The 22,892-nt window shown below is 37.3% G+C and overlaps 1 protein-coding gene across 1 annotated transcript; it reads right to left on the reverse strand.

Annotated features, from left to right (window-relative positions):
• Window positions 1-1,598: 1,598 nt before the first annotated feature.
• Window positions 1,599-4,532, reverse strand: LOC149161953 (disease resistance protein UNI-like). The gene has a single exon (XM_089435599.1). It carries the CDS (start codon window positions 4,366-4,368, stop codon window positions 2,311-2,313), a length of 2,058 nt encoding a protein of 685 aa, XP_089291725.1. The 5' UTR covers window positions 4,369-4,532; the 3' UTR covers window positions 1,599-2,310.
• Window positions 4,533-22,892: the final 18,360 nt, after the last annotated feature.

The following is a 22,892-nucleotide window of genomic DNA, read 5'->3' on the forward strand; positions in this document are numbered from 1 at the left end:
ACATTTTTCTTAACTGCCACCTCACACAGATCCTATGGAAGCAGCTAGTTGCACATTTTGGATTTTCTGTCATATCTCACTCCTCCATTATGGATGCATTCGAATGGTGGGGTTCCCAGAAAATCACTTGGCGGCCTATTCCACTTATTGTCTACTGGTTCATTTGGAAATGGCGAAACAAAAGGATATTTCAAAATTGCAAGGTGGAATTCGGGCACATATTCGACAAAATCATCCCCTATTATTTATCAATCCTCCCATATATTCCCCAGCAATTGAAGTCTCAGTCTAGTGCAACAGCCCTTCAACAGCATATCCTCCCGCGGGCTCATTTTGACGGTGCTGCAAAAGATGGCAGATGTGCATGTGGTGTTTACATCTGCATTGCAAAGGACCAGCAATATTCTATCTTTTGGAACGGTGGCCTAGGGACTAACAACAAAGCTGAGGCCATGGCTCTACATGGTCTTCTCATCTTCTGCTCTTTTTTGGATATTGGCCCAATTCAAATCTTCGGTGACTCCAAAATCATCATAGAGCATGTAACCAGAAAACAATCTATAAAAAACGACAATCTTTCTGGATGGTTGGGCAGGATTTCAACATTATGGAAGCCTTCACTCTTCCCTATCTCACATATAAAGCATTTGCAAAATGAGGTGGCGGACGAGCTATCAAAGAAAGGTTTGTAGTCTCCATGTGGTATGTGGCATCTGAGCATCACTATAGAATCCATCACATACTTTATTCAGCCTTTCTCCATGCAGGGTATATAGTGTCGCCCCTATTCTGGTATGTTTCATGATCCCGTTCTTATTATTTCTGTCATATGTCCAGGCATTATGTTTTTGTTTTAATATCTCTCTGCATTAGAATCAGTTGCTACTATCAATCCTCATACTTGATCTATCAAACAAATATGTATCTTCTGGAAAGTTTCTGTCACATGTAGGGCTCCATCCATTTCCCTAGTGGCTGGAAATATTGTCTATTTGTCCATAATGTACATGTTTTTTCTAAATATAATATATATAATATACAGCTTTTTCTTCTGAAAAAATAGTCCCATAAAAATTTAAAAAAAAATTCAATTAAAAAAACTATATAATTTTAATAATATTACTTTAATATTAAATTTAAATAAAAATAATAATTTTGTTTATCTTTTTATTATTCTTAATGTAATTATAAGTTGCATACCAGGCAAAAGAATCATACAAAATAATATATAAACCTATTTACCGAGCAATGAAATCATGCGTACTAAGTAATATAAAGCATATATATTATTAACCAAAATATTTGTAATCTGCATATTTTTCTAGAAATTCTAAAATCTCCCTACGAAATACATGACTTCTATCTTTATTCTTTGTTGGCATGTGTTCACACGAAGGTATTAACCAAAAGTAAAGTTTTTTAATCTGCAAATTTCTCGAGAAATTCTAAAAAGAAATGATACAGACTAAATTCTCCTGCCCAAATACAAATACATGACTTTTATCTTTATTCTCTATTAACATCACTTTTATCTTTATTCTTTGTTCCCATTTGGCCAGTGCAATCTCGTCAATTCCTCACACACGTAAAGCAACAGCTAAAAATCAGTGAGTGACACGACTCACACTACATTTCATATAATAATTACTCCAATTACATCCACGCTAACACACTCCACTTCATCACACCCACACAAATTTACATTTATTTTCAAGTAATGTTTTCATGTTGGGATCCTCCCATTGGAGGATTTCATCCCACCAGTTTCTCTGACATCTTATTTCTTCTAGATGATTTAACTTATCCCATCCCCCACGCAATCTCTTCAATTTCGGACATTTGTATACAAAGAGATACTTGAGCATGGGGGGTAACGGTGACGCCCCCTCTCCCAACCCTCTACTTGCTGCCCCCACTGCCCCCACACACTCCAACGACTTTAAGTAGAAGAGACGCAAGTCCTCCAGCTTTGGAAAACCCTTCCCCAATTCGAACTCCTCCAACTGGTTACATTCCCTTATCCGAAGGAATTCGAGCTTTGGGAAGTGAGGCACTCGCTCCACATCGCAATTCGTGAGACGGAAGCTTTCCATATCTTTCATCACCTGCATGTCTTGCGGAAGGTAATTATGACCATTTCCACCCACAAATTCCAAATTCAGGTCTCTCATGTTTAACCAATTTGCCATAACCCCCTCCTTGACTGGCGATTTTATTTTTGCACTGAAAACCCTGAGACGCCTCAGAGTTTGCAGATCCTTTAAACAAGCAGACGCTCCTTCCGCATTTGCGTACTTCTCGAAATCCAATTCAATCATGGTGTCCCACATCTCCAATATTTCCAGTGAAATCAATTCCTTGATCCCACGCGGAAGATGCCTCAACTCTAAGCACCCCTCCACCCTCCATTCGGAGGACCCTCAGACGTTTGAGTTCAGTTATGCTCTCAGGAAGGCACCGTAATTCATCACAGCCACTAACATTCAGGAATTGTAGCCCGTTCAGGTCGCCAATAGCTTCAGGCAATTCATGGATGTCGGAGTTCTGTAGTTGGAGGAAGACCAGGTGTTTCAGGTTCCCGATAGAAGGTGGCAGAGACGTTATGCTAGTCCCACTAAGATCGAGGACCTTCAGTGAGGACAAGTCCCACAGGAACCTTTCCGGAACTTCTTCAATACCACTATTCTCATTTAATAGGAGAACCGAGAGGGACCGGCATGGGAAAGTTGCGGGCAGGGAGTGTAGATCATTTCCCATCAATGACAGTTTTACACAGTCCTTGCTGACGACTTCCTCGAAGTCAAAACTTTTCAGGCTCTGTCCGGCTTTAAAACAACACCTCGGCTCTTTCTCCGCAGCAATGCGGATTGCCAAATCCCGAAGGATATCGTGTATTTTAACACTCATAATCCTTCCGCCCTGACCCTCACCATGACTTACCACCTCAATTAGACAACGACCCGCTAGGTGTTTGATATGCAAATCCCCAATGTCATGCAAGTAGCTGTCTCCACTTTCTTCCAGCAGACCTTCACAGATCCACATCTCTATGACTTGTGAGACCTCGATTTCTTGATCTTCTGGGTAAGCTGCAAAATATAGAAAACAAGTCTTTAAACGATGTGGTAGAACATCGTAGCTCCATCTGAGACGTTTAAATAGCTGTTCGTCCACTCCGACGTGCACATCATAAAACGCCTCACTGACGCTTTGCATCTGATTTAATGCAACCTCCCACTCAGAGAGAGTAGTATGGTGTGACACAGCAGCAGCGACTACATTTATGGCGAGGGGCAAACCCTTGCACTCCTGTGCGAATCTCCTGGCTACTGGCTCTATATCATGTTGAACATCATTTCCAAATGCTCTGCTACGAAACAGCTGCCAACCCTCCTCATCCGACAGCGGTTCCACTTTTATAATCTGTTCCACTTTCATCTTTGCACACACTTCTTCATCCCGCGTGGTGAGAACAAATTTACAAGTTTTGTCCTTCAACGACACTCCTAAGTCTTGAAGCCTATCACTCGTCCACGCGTCGACCGCCCACATATCATCCAACAGAATAACATATCTTTTATTCTGTAAATAAGAGCGCAGTTTTTCTTTTCGCTCTTCCACATCGGAAATTTCTTTGAAATTGCTCAACTTCAATCTATCAGCAACGGAATTCTGCATATCTGAGATTTGCGGGTTTTGGGAGACCGTTACCTTAATAATGAGATCAAAAGAATTGCTCACCTTCTGGCTGTTGTTGATGGCGTGAAGCAGCGACGTCTTACCAACGCCCCCGATCCCAATGATGCCAATTCTTTGAATGTTGCTATCTTCCGTCAACCATCTCTCAGCAAGTTCCGTCCATTGAGATCGCTGTGCCTGTCCAACAAAACCAGATTCGGGGTCCGGAATCAGTCTCTGTTTGGGCGGAGTAGGGTCTCCGTATTGCCCGATGCTAGGAAAGTCGGCCCGCGCCCTTACTGAGTGGAGTTCAGCAAGAGTACGGTTCCAATTTCTGATATCTGTGCTGATTTTATAGCGGCAGAGGCACTTTGGACAGCAGCCAAGGTAGCTGTTGTGTTGCTGGTGAGCCTCGTACTGTTGGCGAATAGACTCAGAAAGTTCTTTTAGCTTTTCTGCCTCCTCCAACCAAGTGTTCACTCTTGGTTTAGCTCTCTGTTGCGCTTGATCGAGCTCCGTTTTTATCTCATCTATTTTAACGCCCAGATCTTTGACATCTTTTCCCATCTGGATGACAGCGCGAGGCAAACAAATGAGCACCTGCACCGGTGCAACGACTTTTTTGAAGAGCCAGATGAAACCTTCGCTCAAGAGATTGGCTGCACATCCAGTAGCAATACTTTCGGCCATTGCTTCACAAAATAAAAAAGCGTGCGGTCTGGCAAACCAAAATAAACAAACAAGCCCCAAATCACACGGGCAATGCAAGATTCAGATCGCTGCTCCAAAATTAGGATTTCTCCTCCACCTCAAATTGGGCCAAGGCTATGCAGACTGACTGTCGAGGTGAATGCATCCCGGAATAGGCCACCATTATTAATATTTGTCTTGTGGTTCTTGTTCACCTGGGGTCCACAGTAATATGACAGCCATTAGTACTCAACAGCTGTGAAGCAACTTGATATGACAGCCATTAGTACTCAACAGCTGTGAAGCAACTCGGACTTAGACAGCGTGCAAAGGAGGGACCTCACAAAAGCATCGAATGGTTATGAACGAATGGCCGTTCTTGACTTTGGACATGAAAGGACAGAGCATTATTGAATGTGTGTGTTCCTTCTTAATTCCCTGTAGAAACCTACCATTTAGGAATATTGAATTTTGTGTCCATTTCGAAATATATATATATATATATATATATATATATATATGATTATCTAGTGTTTTATCGTTGGTAACCTACGTTAGTATGTGCCTACGGACCAGGTATCCATAACAACATTCCATTTTTTCCAAAGTGGTCTTCATCGTTATTTCCGGTGCTGGAGATACAATGGATATGACTGAAATAGATTGAAACATAAATAGACATTGAAATATTTGTATCTAATGGTTGGCTATGAAAGTAGAGGCGAGTAAAATATATCAAGATATAAATAGTAAAGTTTATTAATTGTATTTATTAGTTCGTGCTTTACATTATATTATTATGCTTTATTAAATAAAATGTAAGTCTCGTATAAAACTTAAAAGAATAAAATTTATGTTTTACACTTTAATTATTTATTATAATATTTATATTATAATTATTAAATTATTATAATATTTATATTTTAAAATAATTATAATAAATATACAATTTGATGCGTATAAAATATCTTAATTAATTAATGTTGTAATTTTAAATAATAAAATTATTATAACAATTCTAAGTGATGGAATAGCTTTTTCATTTTTTACACATCTATGTAATTTTCAAAAAATGTACTTCTTTTCAAATAGTTGGAATATTATGATTTTGTTATAGTGAAAAAGCTTTAAACACAAATATAGAATCTAATTAACAAGGTCAAAATCTAGTCAACATAGAAACAATATTATGATTTTGTTATGGTGAAAAAGCTTTAAACACAAATATAGAATCTAATTGACAAGGTCAAAATCTAGTCAACATAGAAACACATTATAAATTCCCGATACCATATAAAAGATGGTACAAAAAGACAATGAATAATGTAAAAAAAAATTAATAGAGAAGGAAAGAGGGGAACCAAAATCCTTATTGGATGATAGGGCTAAACAGGCGTGTGGGTTTATAGTGTGAAGGAATAAGCCTCCTTCAAACTCTCATAATTGCAATCAATGAATATCTAGCTGCAAATCAACCTACCCCCAAAATCACAAACTTGATAGTTGCCCTGCTATTTCCTTTTGGAAAATTGGTGGAGTCAAAAGCCTATTAGATCCCATTTCAAAATACTCTTGTAGTTATTTGTTTATGCTAGAAATCAATTCATTTATATAGCAATTCAACTTCACCAACAATCCCTCTTTGAATCAATTTTGGAAGAGTGTTGTCAAATTCCCTTTAGCTATTATGATTTTCCTCATATCCACTTTAGTAGCGACACATGGTTCCTCTATAGCCAAGGAACAAATGAAGTCTATTGGTTTCTAGTTATGTTGGGTCTTTCATAGCCAAGGAACAACAAAACCTATTGATTTGAACATTAATCGTTCCACATGAATTTCAAATATGGACCTCACCAATACCAACCCATGAGACATCTAACTCAAAAATTAAGTGAAAGGGGAATCCAACTTTTTTGGTTAATGTTGATTGTTCAAAGACAAGGATGCTCTTACATTAGACATCCTTCGTAAGAAAACTACAACCATATAGCTTATTTGTAAATTGTCATGGATCTTCCACAAGAATGGTTCATCACAACAAATATTGACATACTTTGAAATCTTAAATTATATGTTTATTTTAGTAAATTTGAGATTAATTATTATTAACATAGTGCTTGAATTTAGAAATAATTGAAATTTGAAAATGGAAGAACAAGCAAATAAACACACCCATCCACATAAATGAATAGATGGTGTATCATGGGAAACTCAAAACAAGGGAAAACCCAACTACAAGGTGAGTCTTATGCATTATGGTAAGTAACATGCTAAAGAATAGAACCCTTTCTCCTCCTAACAACTTGGAATTTAATATAGCCCAAGGGCCATCCGGGGTTAGGTTTTTTTGCATCCTCAACCATCAATTAGTGATAAGGTTATGGAATTTTTAAAATCTTCTTGAAATTCAACATGTGGATAGTCCCACATGTGTGAATAACACGGGTAAATGTGGCATCCACTCATACCATGATGGTCAACAAGGTAGGTCAACTTTTGGAAGGCATAACTTTTTTATATAACCTCCGATTGAAGTGATTTTTGCATGTTTGAAATGTCTCAATATGTAGAATAACATTTAGGGGACAAACTCTAAGATTGTAAATTTTTCACCTTAAAAAATGTTGTTTGATACCTCAAAATGGTTCCAGAAGGTGTTAACGGTGTTGGACCCACCAACATTCAAGGGATCTCCCTGACATGAAGTCCCAACTAGACCTCACACAGTTTGGAGTAGGAGTCCCAACAATGGGTGATAGGGTAATGCCTTGACTGCCGAAACACGCAGAGGAAAGTATGATAACATCTGGTGAGAGCAAGTGTGTGACCTTGCAAAGAGTCAAGTGTGATTCATGGAGGTTCCAACACATGAAGGGAAAAATAAGTACGCCCCTTCGAAGCATGTAATAGTACACATCTTGAAAGGAACACGCGAGTGAAATGACATCACAAGCTAAGATGTAGAATAGTCAACAAATTAAAGTGATGAGTTAATCCAACAACACACATTCAAAAAGATTCATACAAATGCATACAAAGTAGTTCATAATCATATGTGTAAGTTAAATATCATACATTTCCAATACAATAAGAATAGTCCTACTATATTAACAACATATGCATGAAGTGTGTTGGCTCTGATTTTATTATTATAAGTGAAAGTTTCATCCATACATACACCATTGACGACCACTAGCCCCAATAGTGGAACATTATAGTCAAGAACACCTGCCCCTCCAAAGAAGTATACTCGCTCTACGCTATGGAGAAGCGAAGGCTCTTTGTTATTCTCTTGACTTGCAAGAAATCCAGAATACCGGAAATATGAAGAAATATAGCCCATAACGCAAAATTATCACATGAAATGAGAAAAACTGCAAACTATTTTATTATTCAGAAATAGAGTCAATGTTCACTTGCCTCTTCGAGGGTGCAACCTCCAACAAAGCATAGCTAAATTACAATAATACTTGATGATCTTTCCCTTACTAACTAAGACTATTTATAGCTAAATGACATACAAAACCCTAACTACTAGTGGTCTCTTGCCTAGCATGGGTTAACCACTTTATTTATTAACTATGGCCCATTTACAACTAACTATGGTCCCTTTTCTCTAATGCGGGTCAACCAGTTACAATTATTAATGCGGGATTTATTGACTCTCTAACTAACTATGACTCTGACTCAGCCCATTGGGCATATTACATAAATAAAGGGGTTAGGGTTGGATCCTAACATGCCCTCCCCATCAAAAGCAGCCTTGTACTCAAAGCTAAAGCTGCAGAAACTGTTGAAGGATAGTGGTTGGTTCCCAAGTCGCATCTTCTGAAGAGGTGTCTTTCCACTTGATGAGGACTTGATTGATCATGTGGTCGTGGAGATGTCTTTCACGAGTATCGAGGACATTTTCTAGTTGAAGCCAAAGTGATCCTTCCTTGTCCAATTTGGGTAGACTTTTTTGAACTCTGCAATTGTTCCCCGCACTTTCTTAAGGCATGATACATGGAAGACTGGATGGATTTTTGAAGTAGGTGGTAAGACCAGTTTGTAGGAAACTGCTCCTATGCGCTGAAGTATCTAATAAGGCCCATATAATTTTGGTTCTAGTTTCTTACAACCCTTTTCTTTGAGAGATGTTTTCTTATATGGTTAGAGTCGCAAGGATACATGATCCCCTTCTTGAAATGCGCACTCAAAATGATGTTGTTCTGCTTGTTGCTTCATTCGGTTTTGAGCTTGATATTGATTATCTTTGAGATGAGCTATCATGGCAGCATGGTTTTGTAGGAGTTGATCAACTGCCTGTACTTTAGAACATCCAAGGATATGAGAAATAGGTGAAGGTGGGAGTGTGCCATACACTGCCTCATATGGAGTCATCTTGGTGACTTCATGATAATTAGTAGTATACCACCATTTAGTTAAAGGTATCCACTATACCCATTGATGCTACCTTTATGAAGTGAAGCACCTCAAATATGTCTCCAAGCATTTATTGACTACTTATGTTTGATTGTCAGTTTGGGGATGATAATTAGTACCTAGTTGGAGTTGCGTGCCTTGCAGCTTGAAAAGTTCCTGCCAAAATTTGCTAGTGAGAGTGGGTTTGCGATCAGACACAATGGAAGTCGGAATGCCATGTAGTTTGTGTTATGAAACCAGCTCACAAAAAGATAGAAAAGATAGTTAAATGCCTTAGAATTCAGCCTCTTCGAGGGGGCAACCTCCTTTACATTACACAAATGAACAATTCTTGGATGATACAAATGAAAAGACCTCCTTTCTATATATAGGAGTCTAAGCGGTTATAATATAATCAGAGCCGACATAACAATAATAATGTAAGGGCACAATAATAACAATAGTGGGCTTCTATGGGAAAAATAGTAACAATATGGGCACTACATGGGTACATCAATATAATAAGGGGGTTGTACTAATAACAATAAGGGGTTACACTAGTAGTATAGGGGCATAACATGCCCCTCTCCTTCAAAAAGTGTTGTCCTCAACACTTGAGTATTTTTTGATGCTTCTATATAAAATTCTTGTCCTCCCATGTGGAATGTTCAGCGGGTAAGTTCTTCCACTTGATGAGATACTCTGAAATTGATCAATTTCATAGCTGTCAGATTCTTGTTTCTGTGACTGCTCCAGGTTCCAATATGATTTTTCCTTCCTCTTCAATTTCTGGAAATATTGTTTGAATTGGTATCTTTTGCAACTTTTGAATAAGTGGCCATACTTCTTCGTCCTTCTTCTATTCATCCCTTGCTTTGTTTATCCAATCTGGTTGGATAATAGAAATGGCACACAACAATGCTTCCACATCCTCATCCTTTCTTGAGAGTGCATCTGCCACCACATTTTGCTTCCCTTTTTTGTAGATGATTTCAAAGTCATAACCCAACATCTTTGTGACACATTTTTTCTGTTCTTCTAAAGATAATAGTTGTTCTAAAAAGTATTTAAGACTATCATGATCCATTTTTACCTTGAAGTGTCTTCCCATTCGGTAAGGTCGCCATTTCTTAAGTGCATGTAGTATTTCCAACATTTCCTTCTTATAAATAGCTTGCTTGAGATGTAGCAGTAAAAATACCCAATCACCTACATCAAAACATTTTTCACTACGATGTTGATCTACCTGTTGTTTCATTTGATTTTGCACCAAAGTGGCGTTATCCTTTAAAAGTTGGAGAACTTGTTGTTGATGCTCGATGTGATCTTTCACTTCTTGAACATTTTTCTTCTTGATATGTCCTTCTATCTTGATAGTTTGAGGAGTGGTAATTCCGACCAATGAATTACAAGATATGGTTGGATTCATTTCTTCTTTCTCGATGTGATCTTTCACTTCTTGCACCTTTTTCTTCTTGATATGTCCTTCTATCTTGAGAGTTTGAGGAGTGGTAATTCTTACCAATGCTTTAGAAGATATGGTCTGATTCATTTCTTCTTTCTCTGGGGTTGGGTCCTGGCGTATATCCTCTTCTTTTGATGTTTCTTAATCCTTTTCTTCCTCCTCTTCATACTCTATGTAAAATAATTTCTTCTCAGCACACTTATGACTTTTAGTGGATTTTCTATCACAATTGTAACAAAGTCATTTTTCTCTTTTTTCTTCCAATTGTTGTGGTGTAACCCTTGTAGGTTGTGGAAGGTTAGGAGAAGCAACACTTCCATCTTTATAGTTGTGAGGGGTAGACTTCCTTGTTGCCATAATTTTACTTTCCACTATGTAACAAAGCCCTTTTAGTATTTCCAATGCCACCAATCTGATCCAAATTGGATTCTCCAAGGAAGAGTTATGTGAAATCTCCCACAGTGACCTGATTATAGACTAGTTCAGTAGAGCGAACTTGTACGACATGCCATGAGTCACTCTTTTGACCTTTGGCTCTGAAAAATATATACAAGAAACTATAGTCCGTTCTCTTTCTGTACTTTCTTACGAAATTTCAATCCGATGCTCAGAGAGAAAGTTATGACAATTTTCCCCAGGTCACATGTTTGGAATGTAATTCAAGAGTCTGCAGAAAGACCAACTTCCTCAGATCATATCGCCGCAAATATAGTGCGAAAAGCTCTGAAATTCAGACCCAAGATTCAGCGCGATTTCTTCTCAGACAGATTTTTTTTTTAGCTTCTGAAACATCGCAGAAAAAAAGTTATAGCGAAAATGCCACGATGACCTGTTTGGAACAGCGAAACCCTAGAATCTAAAGCTCTGATACCAAATGTTATGTAACCAACTCAAGAAAAAGATAGAAAAGATAGTTGAATGCCTTAGAATTCAGCCTCTTCGAGGGGGAAACCCCTTTACATTACACAAATGAAAAATTCTTGGATGATACAAATGAAAAGACCTTCTTTCTATATATAGGAGTCTAAGGGGTCATAATATAATCAGAGCCGACATAACAATAATAATGTAAGGGCACAATAATAACAATAGTGGGCTTTTATGGGGCACAATAGTAACAATATGGGCACTACATGGGTACATCAATATAATAAGGGGGTTGTACTAATAACAATAAGGGGTTACACTAGTAGTATAGTGGCCTAACAGTTTGAATATTTGGTCCAAGAAAACTTGCACCGCCAAAGTGGGGGTAAATGGGTGTGGTAGAGCGCAAAAATGAGCATATTTAGAAATTTTGTTCACAACCACTATGATGACTGACTTATTTCCTGACTTTGGGAGACCAATGATGAAATCCATAGAAACATCCATCCAGACAGAGGCAGGGAGTGGCAATGGTTGTAAGGTCCCTGGTAACTAAATTGTTTCCACTTTGTTGCGTTGGCACACATAACATTCAGCTACAAAAGTAAGAATGTCATTTTTCATGCCAGTCTAAAAGAAAGAACGGCGTGCGCAAGCATAAATCTTCTAAAATCTTGAATGTCCTACAATTGGAGATGAGAGTAGCTCGTCCAAGATGCGGGTTTTGAGGGTGGAGTTCGGTGATATAACTACTCGATCCTTGTAGTGAATAACATCATCCTCCCAAGAGTAGTATGTTGAGGAATTAATATCTTCTCTTAAGTTATGAATGAATTGGGAAAGAGAGGGGTGGGAGAACCATTCTCTTGGAACTGTGTAGTGCACAATTGGAGCTAGCTCAAGCTATGCTCTATGCAATTCTAGAGGCCAAGCTATGAGATTGATCCTCCATATTATGCAGTGCAAGTTGTGCATAGTGAGATTCGGGAAAGGGAAACCTAGATCTGCCCAAGGGAGTGTGAAAAACAAGCAAATCTAAAAGATAGTGTGAAGCAGAGTGCATATCTGACTAAGTGTATATGTATGCATGTGAATCAATTGCAACAATTGATTAAACGGAAGGAAAACAAATCATGTGAGGAGATATGCCACAACGACAATCGTTGGTGCAAAAACAGGAAAACTAATGCGACACTTGGGAACGCCAAACTATAACTTGAAACAACACTTGTATAATTTAAAACAAGTTAAAGCACAAGAAACCATATAGAGAAACAAGTGAAACAAAACTCACACAAGCCAAATAACAAAAAGCAACAGAAAAAGCGGCAAAGGATGGCAAAAGAAAAACTCACCCACAAAAGCGATGATGATCACACCGAAGGCTCCTTGATCTCCTCAGAAATGTTAGAGCTCCAATATCGAATGTGAAAATGAGCTCTAATAGTGTCTATTAAATATATTTGGACAAATTAGGGTTTATGATGTGCATGCCTAAAATCAAGTAAAAAGCACTTGTCGGAGGTTTCTAAAAATAGCGCAAGTGCCTCCTTCAAGATGCTAAAAATAGATCACTATTTTTTAGGGATGTTTTTTGCTTTTTTCTTATTTTTCTTTTTCTGGGTGTTGTGGTGTTTTTGGAGCACAAGTGTACCAAAAGACACCCCCTTAGCAGTTGATTGTTCCCTGTAAATGATCGCAGTCAAAATCGGTGTTGTTAGTGGACATACTTAAATAAACACAAAATTGTAAATAGTGCAAACAATGCATACATAAACATAAACTAAAGAAAGAGGTAAATACATAAACAATGCTCAAATGGAGCAAACAAATCAATAAGATAATGGAAAATTTTCCCTTTATTGATTGTTGGTAGTAGAGGTTGAATACAAGAGATGAATCTTATACATTTGAAGAGAATTCTTTGAGCTATGGAGCCCAAAAATCCTCAGCAAGGGGGTTTCTCTTCCTCAATCTCTTTGTAAGTTTCTCCTATCTCTCAAATAAGTATGAAGACTCACGAATGGTGGATTCCTCTTCTCTCACTAAGATGATGGATTTCTTAAAAGAAAGATGGCCAACATGTTAGTGTTCTTCCCTTCTCTAGCTTCAAGAATGCAATGGTGGTTTGCTCAAACAACAATTTGGCCAGCATAAGAATGTCTCATATTTTAGTTCTCCCATGGCCTATTTAGATAGAATTTTTTTGAATCCTTCTTCCCCCTCTTGGTTCATGCATGATAATGACACATGAGTAGGACAAGATGATTCCATTGAGGGTTTCATATCTTCAAGGTGGATCAAATTCGACTGTACTGGACTGAGCTCATGTAAGAGAACTAACCCCAAGTGTGTAGAGTGGTCCTAGATCATTGAGTCATCCTTTTCTACAACCGCAAGACTTTCGAAGGATATTCTATGTGCACGCGTTTATCGAAGAAATAGATGTGCGACCTCAATTGTTTTTTCTTTATAAACTTTGGACCTTAGGAGAACTTTTATTTTTTAAAATTCATGATGTATTTAGCTAGAAAATGTTCACTTGTGCATTCTTCTGAACACTTTTTAGTGTCTTCTGGATCATACTAACAAGTGTACAATTTTCTGGTGTTAACAGTCTCCCCCTGATGTATGAGGTTAGGAGGAACCGTATAACTAAAATACATCACGTTTTCTTTTCTGATGGAGAGTCTGATCAACTTTTTGAGAGAGAGGATAGCTTGTTGTGGAGACGAGTAGAGAAAAACCCCTTGACTGAGTATAAATGGTAACCATGTTCTAGTAAAAAACTGTAATAAAAATGTGTCTATTCGAGGCAGGCATGTCCCATGCTTGTTATGATGGCTAAATGAAACTTATTACAATCAGATAAAGACTGGTTTTTTGTCCCATCAAAATTGTGGTAGTTGACGTGTTGATAGCTGATGATGATAACTGTCGATAGCTGATGATGATAATTGTTGGTGCATGGTGTTCTTTGTCAGGTAGATCAATTTGGAGCATATCAACATATGTGGTGATGCAAAGATAGTAATCAAATGGATAAATGGTAGAGACACTCGATCCTTCGATGTTGTCACCCTGGATGGATTGCATCCGGAACCTAAAAGCCTTATTTAGTTGCATCTCCTTCACTCATATCTATCGTGAACAAAATGTTACTGCAAAGTCTTTATCAAAGAGAGGTCATTCGGCCACACATGGTCACATATGTTTCTAGTTCCTCTAGAGTGGTGAGAGGATGGAGGATGGTTCCATTCCATTTGGTTAAGTTTCAGCTCATCTTTATTGGCACACTTAGATTTTTTTATCTTTAATGTTTAGTTGTTGTTTGATTTTAGTTCTATGGACTCTACCTATTATTAGATGATGGAAGAGTGGCTTCAACAGGGGAACAAGTAATCTATTAGTAGATATTAAGGTATAGCTATGTTACAACTTAATTGTGGTAATTATTTGACATGTAATTTTCATAATTAATGATAGACATTCAAGATTAAATATAACTATATATTGGTTTTCATTAATATGAATATCAAAATTTTGTTTGAAAAAAAAAAAGAGATAAAAAAGAATTAATTACTATATTATCATAAAATTTAAAATCCTTAAATCATATCACTTATTTAAGTTAATACCCTAGAAAAAGAACCAATATGAAAATGAAATTTAAGATCCTTAAATCATATCACTTATTTAAGTTAAAGTACCCAAATTATAACACCCTGGAAAAAGAACCAATATGAAAATGACATTGTGAATTAAAAACCCTTGCAACGGGTTATAGAAAATAGTTTATTAGTATGACAAAAGAAATTTAAAATAAAATATAAAAATGTCACAGCAAGTTAAAATCATTTCAATAATTTTTTATTTCTCATTAAAATGTATATTTAAAAAATTATAAAATGCGAAAATGTCAGAGCAAGTTAAAATCATTTCAATAATTTATTTAAAAATCAAATTAAAAAAATAATATCTTCTCAAGTGAAAAGTATAAACAACTTCGCTCTTATTTCAAAAATTACATTTTCAATTTCCGTCACATGGAGAGAGAATCATTGACAGCTGGAAAGATGTTGACTGGACGTCAACAGTGTCCGTCGTTGGAAAGCAAACATGATTTTCATACTAAATAAGTGGGAAACAGCATGATTTTGATTTGTCGTTCAAAATGGTCCCATGTTGCTCCTTCGTGGAATGGGCCCACTTTCATGGTCATTGGTGACGCACAGCGCCATCACTTTGCATCTATTTTCTTGCTCATTGCTTACTCTGTTTTCTATGTATTTGTCGTTCAAAATGGTCCCATGTATTTGTCCCATGTATTTGTCGTTCAAAATGGTCCCATGTAATGCTCCTTCATGGAATCTCACTATTTCCTGGGCCCACTTTCATGGTCATTGGTGACGGACAGCGCCATCACTTTTTATTTTCTAAATCCGGCATCACATTCTGCATCGTAAACCACTGTTGTTACTCTATTTTCTTGCTCTGCTTTCACACTGCTTCAACAATGACCAACTTTACGTCGCATCAAGACACGGCCATTCATAGTGGACAGCTGGAAAGATGTTGACTCAACGTAACTGTTCGGAAGCAAGTGGAGGCGGGGTCAAGTCGTGCTCAGCAATTTTATTTTGTTGGTTTTGCTTGACTAATTAAGCATTACTAATTAATTTTTATTTATCTTATTAAGCATTACTAATTAATTTTTATTTATCTTATTATTAAGAAAAATTGATGTTGACATTAAATCTAAATTGTTTAGAAATTTATGAAAATTTTCCAAAGTGTCACATTATAAATTAAAATTTATTATTTTTAAACCATATTTAAATTCATTTATCTAAAATTCTATTGGTTCAATTTTTTCACTTCTTATTATGTAATGACGGTAGATATACTTCACTATTAATTAATATTGTATAATTTAATGTACAACTTCCATTATAAACTAAACTAACACTAATTACCCCATAAACACTATGCAAGTGCAACTGCTGGCACGCTTGTAATAAGCCCCCGCTCTCACTAGGAAGGTCACGTCCACTTCATCGATTTATCGTCTGCATTTAACATTTTTTGAATCATCGTTTGCGTTGGAGAGAAAGATTAGAACAATTATTAACTCAATCGTATAGTCACGTTAATGTCAATTAATTGAGGTACATTGCGTGAAGAGCTTTGATTTAAATGAATGTGACGTCCACTTCATTAATTTATCAGTCTACATTTAACATTTTTTGAATCATCGTTTGCGTGTACGTTTAAACTTGGGTGATGTGAATAATGGGCGGCAAAACACTAAACGCTTTATATCTTGTCATCTAAACTATGGAAACTAGATGTTGTAGATTTGATGGTGAATTCACTGCTTTCATATTGATTCATACATTTCAAAATTCAATAATTGAACTAAGCTATTACCTATACGACATTGTTAATTTCAAAGCAAAGAAAATTGATACTAAGTAAGTGGGAAACAACATGATTAGGCGGTCCACTTCATGTATTTGTCGTTCAAAATGGTCCCATGTTGCTCCTTCATGGAATCTCACTATTTCCTGGGCCCACTTTCATGGTCATTGGTGACGTACAGCGCCATCACTTTTTATTGGAGTTGTCTATAATGCGACTTTTTGGAGATTCCGGTGACGGAATCCGGCGGAAAAAATTGAGGTTAAATCTTGATTTGTATTATCTAAAATGGTTTTTTAACTGCATATTTGGATTCAGCACCCTGAAAAACCCGTGGGACGCTTTGATTGTGTAGAAACTAGCTATCAAACTTGCGATTCCAATAAACTGCTGCCGGATTTTGACCGGAAAAACCCACCGGAAAAGCTTCCAAAAAGTCGCATTATAGACAACAACCTTTTTATTTTCTAAAGTCTTGCTCAGCAATTTTATTTTCTTGTTTTGCTTGACTTTGTTTCAGCAGCGAATCCAATTGAGAGTCATCGGTGCTTGACAGGTAGTGGGCAACTGGAGTCCACATGTCACGCGGTCTCAAAGGGCCATCCTTCAAAGAACAAAAAGATAATAATCACGCGTAACTTTTCTAATATATTCCAAGGGTTATCAACATTATATTAAAGATATTCTTAAAATCAACCAGCAACCAAATAACATATAGATTTTATTTTATTAGTGATAACTTTTAAAACTAATTTCACCTTTTATCCCCCTTTATATATATATATTAAAGATTTATATTAAAAATGTTAAAAGTTATTTTTCATATTTATTTCACTTTGATATAATAATTTCCACATTAATAATATAAAAAATTCAATAATATTATTATTTTAACTTTTACATGAATTATTTATTTCAAAAAAAAGAAATTTAATAATCATACAATTATATATATATATATATCTGAAATTTTTAAATACATAAATTTAAATTTTTTAAAAATATAAGTTTAAGTTGTTTAGTTTACAAACATCAAGTTCTTTAGGGGTTTTTCAAGTTGTTGAATATATTTATGCATTCAAAAGTATATTTTACATAACAAGAAATCATAATCTCTCAACAAATTATATCGTCAGATTCTAATCAAGAAAGTCATTTCATCTATTAATTAGAATATGCCTAAATTAAATGGTTGGTAAATGCTGATACACATCAATCCATAATAAACATTGAAACACTTACTTCAACGTACATATTAAGTTGCTAAAGTAAAAAAATTATACGAATTAACTAAATTTACAATGTTCTTTGAAAGTGATTTGTCGTTATCAAAACAAGGCGAGTAGAACAATGGGTGCCTGCGACGGCCTGCTCCTTGGCCCTGGAAGCCCGATCGTTGCTAGATTGGGTTGTCGGCTCCTGTGTTTTGCGATTTTCTTTCTCCTTTCGTCCTCGAAGTTTCTGCTAATTCACTGAGTGATGTGCTCAACTCTTTGTTGGTCGGACAACCAATCATAGCTGAACCGATGCATGACTCGGGCCTCTCGAGGGAGATTGTTGCCTTCAACTCACTTGTGGCCTTTGGCCCTAAGTTTTAGAGATCTGGATCATCTCTCTTTGTGAAAAAGCTTGATGAAATCTCGAAGATTGAGATCAAGACTCCTCAAGCATGGATTTGAGCCCTGCAGTTGGCAGATCAGGGTCTTATTACTCAGTTATGGGTCTTTGGCCCTCCCCTCGCTCAATTAAGACATGGATAGAGAAGAACTAGAAACCCCTCATCAAGGGATAAGTGGCGTCCTCCTTCTGTGATAAGAGTTTCTACACCTTTTACTTTGAGAATAAAATAGATCAAGATCTAATCTTTAGGAGCGGTCCTTATTTCATGGGAGACTAAGCTCTTTATTTGGATCATTGGAATCCTAACTTCAACCCAAACTGCAATATCCCCATGACTATCCCAGTCTGGGTAAAGCTTCCCTATTTTCACTTGCATTGCTAGAATGATGCAACCTTTAGGTTGATTGAAAATTCCTTGGGTAGCTATATCGATTGTGCTGAGCCTAAAGATGGACGATTTTCATGTGCACATATATGTGTAGAGGTAGATATTTACAAAGAACTAGCGAATGTGATCAATATTTGCATGGATAACTAGTCTCATGTTTAAGAAGTTGAATACGACCAACTTCCTTTTAGATGCAAAATTTTTCATGAATATGGGCATTTTGCAAAAGGATGCCCTAAATCACAAGTAGGCCAAGAGAAACAGGGAGATCAGAATGAGCAATGGCAACAAGTGAAAAGAAGAAGAGGAAATAACCACCAACAAAATCAACCTACCTAGAATATTGTGTGACAACCCTTGGTTGATTTTCCATGTAAATAAAATAAAACCAAGGTGATGGAACACATATTCCCAGTTAATTGTTGGGAAAAACACAATGATCAGTGTCACTTGTGATTAATTGATGGCTATGGAAAGAGGCAAAAGCAAAGAGGCATTAATTGGCATTTATTTATGAAAATAAAGAAAAATAGGAGAAAATGGAGTTGAAGGGTCACAAATTTGCATGATGAAGAAATTGAAGAGAAAATAGAGGAAAATAAAGAAAATAGAGGCCTCAATGGTAATGTAACGGCCCTGGTCATAATTCCATGTAATAAATTTAATAAAGGAAAAATAATAACCCAGGTCATGGGACCCATATTCCAAGCTGAATGGTGAGAAAAACATCCTAGTGGGTGTTCATTTGGTTTATTATAGCTAAAGGAAATTGGCAAAGGCTTTGGAAAGGCATGATGCATTAATTGGTATTTTATTTATGAAAATAATGGAAATGAGGAGAAAAGGAAGGTGAAGGGTCTCATGTTGCATTTGAGAAGGAAAATAATGGAAAATTGAAGAAAATAGAGGCCTCATCAATACAAAGGATTTTGACGATCATTTGGTACCTTTTTTCAGTTTATCTTTTGTCAGTTCAATTCTAGAGCTCTCTCGTTATTCTCTCTCTCTCTCTCACTCTTGGACACTTAGAGCATTCTTGGAGCACTCTAGCATTGGATCAAGGAAAAAAAGGAAGGAAAAAGAAGGCAAAGGGAAGCAAAGATCAAGCAAGCAAGAGCAAGATCAAGCAACTACAATGGGATTACTTGTAGGCATCGATTTCCATGCGTGATTTCCTTGATAGATTTGGCATGCGTGTGAGTATGTGGTTCTCTTGTTGTCATTGGCATGGGTTTTGCTAGGTGTGATAATGTTTTTCAACCTTCCCTTTCCATTTATGTATAGACATGGTGTGATGGGCTCTCTTTTATTTGGTTAAGCTAGATTGTCGGATGGTTTCGAAACTGAGTAAGGTGGTGTCTGAAGAAAAACACAAGGTCTAGGAATCCCTGGACCAGAGAAGGTGGGATTGTGGTAAAGCCAGACTTTGTGTCCCTTGGTGGGCCTAGGAATCCATGCCTAGTGAATGGGGGATATATGACAAAGCCTAGAGGTGTGTGCCCTCGATCAGGCCTAGGAATCCTTGACTAGTGAATGGAGGGAAATATAGTAAAGCTTGGATGGTGGAGTCTCGATTAGGCCTAGGAATCCTTGAATGGTGAATGGTGGAACATACGGTAAAGCCTATATACTAGGAGGAAAACAAATTCCTGATGGTGTAGGTGAAGAAATATGGTGGCATCCATGCTTGTTTAGGGCCTAATGATCTGGTGGGGATTGCGGTAATGCTAAGGAAACTTGGATTAGTTTTTTTGTGAGTCCCACATTCATGCTTGGAATATGGCACGGGGTGATTGGCTAAAATAAAGATTTGGTTAAGCCAATCTATGGTTGGGAGGTTTGTGGAAATCCCAAACCTAGTTGGCTTATGCATTCATTAATAAGAGCTCTTTCTCCTTGATATTTCATGTGTAAATATACTGGTTCATATGTGATTCTTATTGATGTTATATCCTTGTTATTTATGTTGGTTATCTGTATGTTTTATGACAGACTTGATGTATGGAACTCATCATGTTTTGATTTGAAAATGAATGTACAATGAATATATGACCTAATATATTATAATGTAGCTATTGTGATAGATCAAAAATGCCTCTTTACGAATATCAAATAAGTATGAGACCCCTATGCTCATATATGTTGTTATGACATGTGGATTACATATTTGTGACATGTTATGGTCACTGCTTAGTGTGTCTAGGTCTATTGCTGGTCCTTTCAAAATTTTCATGTTCTAGGCTTTGCCATCACTTAGTTGGATGTGCCATCACTAAAAGGTAATCATCACCATCTCAGTCATATCATCATGGTCCTCATTTAGCTCAGTGTCACCATTAGGTCATTAGGGTGAAAGTCATCAAAATTTGTCATTTCATTCATAAATCTGGAAAATGAAGGAGTAGTAATAGGGAATTTGCTCAAGACGTTTTGTTTTAAAGTGTAATTTGTTTCAAATATGATGTAATAAGTTCTAAAGTTCCAAAGCTGCATTGAATATGCCAAAGCTACATAGTTTTGAAAGCAAAAGTGAAAAACATATGGTGGGCCACATCACCACTATGAAGAAATTGACTTCCACAAGGTACAAAGGACCAAAAGACAAGTCCATTTGCACATTCCAGCCATCAGAAGATGGAATTCTTGCCTCTAGAGTATCATTCTTTCTCCCTCGCTACATTTTTGGCATCCTTGTTGTGCTTTTGAAAAGGGAGAAAAATCATTCATTGCGGAGGTTTTCTCCATCAATTTACAGGTCCAACACTGATCTAATAATGAGATCTAAGACAATTAATAAGGGATTACAGACTCATGTGCATGGATGTGCCTATGTTATTTTCTGCAATGGATCGATCAGATTGCGAAATACATAGGCATTGAAGTAGTTAAAGACTATAATAGACAAACACATAAAAACACATCAGATTTAATAAGGAGTTCACCCAATACTCCTGGGCTACATCTCCTAGTCCAGTCTTTAATGGTGGCCTCTCTATTAAGTATTCGAACAGAGTTTTTACAATAGTGAGCTCATTTTAAGTCTCACACACAACAGATGCAATTACAAGAGCTTCACTTGAATCCCTTAACCTTCCTCTGAGTACACAGACTCCCTCACAGCTCTCAATCTTTGTCCTCACTCTGTCTCACACTTCCTTGCAACACTGCCCCCCTGTTTTCTCTCTGTCTGTGGCTTTCAAAGCTAACGTTGCTTGTTCGTTTCGGTTCCTGTCTCTCGGTCTCCCCGGAATCTGAACACTTTGAATCCCGCTGCCAGTGTTATACCATCATTACTTAATGCATGGAGAGGAGGTGGCCACCCATTCTATAATGCCAAAGTGGCTTGGGCCTCTAAAACTCATGAAACGGCCGCGCTTTGTTTTTTACAGTGAAAAATGTGTTTTTACAATGAAAATGTGTTTTCAAAGAGAAATTCCACCAAAACTCATTATCTCGGACTTTAAATGTCCTTAAATGTAATTCATTCCCCTATCGGCTCCACCCACAAGTCGTTATGGCATATCGAAAGGCTTTGTCCCTTTGTGTTTCTGAAATACAACGAAAATCGCGAAAATACATTAAAAATGGCCTATTATGGACTTGAAATTATATTAAATTTCCTTTATGATGCTATCGGGTCCGGCTATCGCATGGTGTATTCATATTGGCCCCGCTCCATGTTTCGATGCGATATCGCATTTCGCCCATGACCCCCGCCGATTGTAACCGTTCCTCTGCATTTTCTGATTGCGATAGTGCGCGTTACCATGGGCCATCGATCTGCACGCTTGATTGATGGTCCTCATTGATCCGTGCTGATCACAATCGCAGCCGTCATGTGGATTCCGTCGATAAGCGCTAATATTCCCCGCTGATAGTGATTCGCCGATCGGATCTGGATCGTTGATTGGCCAGATCTGACGGCTATGGTTCAATGTTGCCTTAAAACCACTAACACTTTGTTTTCTCTGTTTTCATGGGTTTTGGGCCTCCCGATAGTGTTTCTCCACCCTGCTAAGGGTGTTTCCTCTGTGTTTACATTGATCTTTGGCATGATTTTTAAAGAGTTTATGAAGACTTAGAGAGCATTATCGGATCCATTTGGATCACGCCTTCCCACTAAAAAGGCTTTTGGACCACCAAAAGTTGGTTTTCAAGCATCGCTGAAGTGAGGATATAGCTGCCTCACTTGCCCAATCTCTATCAATTTGGCACTACTCGGTTTTGAACCTTTGAGTCCAATTCTAAGGTACTCCATGTCCCCTCTACGCGTTGTCCTCACCTTCTTGTCTAGAACTGTATCTTCCTGCAACTCATTGAGGTATTCAGGCAACAGATCATCAATGGACGGCAATT

The sequence above is a fragment of the Pinus tabuliformis genome, chromosome 5_2, assembly GCF_031772625.1.
Source record: "Pinus tabuliformis cultivar Carrire ecotype Pingquan chromosome 5_2, CPIR1, whole genome shotgun sequence".
In the NCBI taxonomy this organism is placed as follows: Eukaryota; Viridiplantae; Streptophyta; class Pinopsida; order Pinales; family Pinaceae; genus Pinus; species Pinus tabuliformis.

Excerpts from the sequence above, each read along its gene's own strand:
- LOC149161953 (XM_089435599.1), bottom strand. The coding sequence starts at position 4,368 with ATGGCCGAAAGTATTGCTACTGGATGTGCAGCCAATCTCTTGAGCGAA.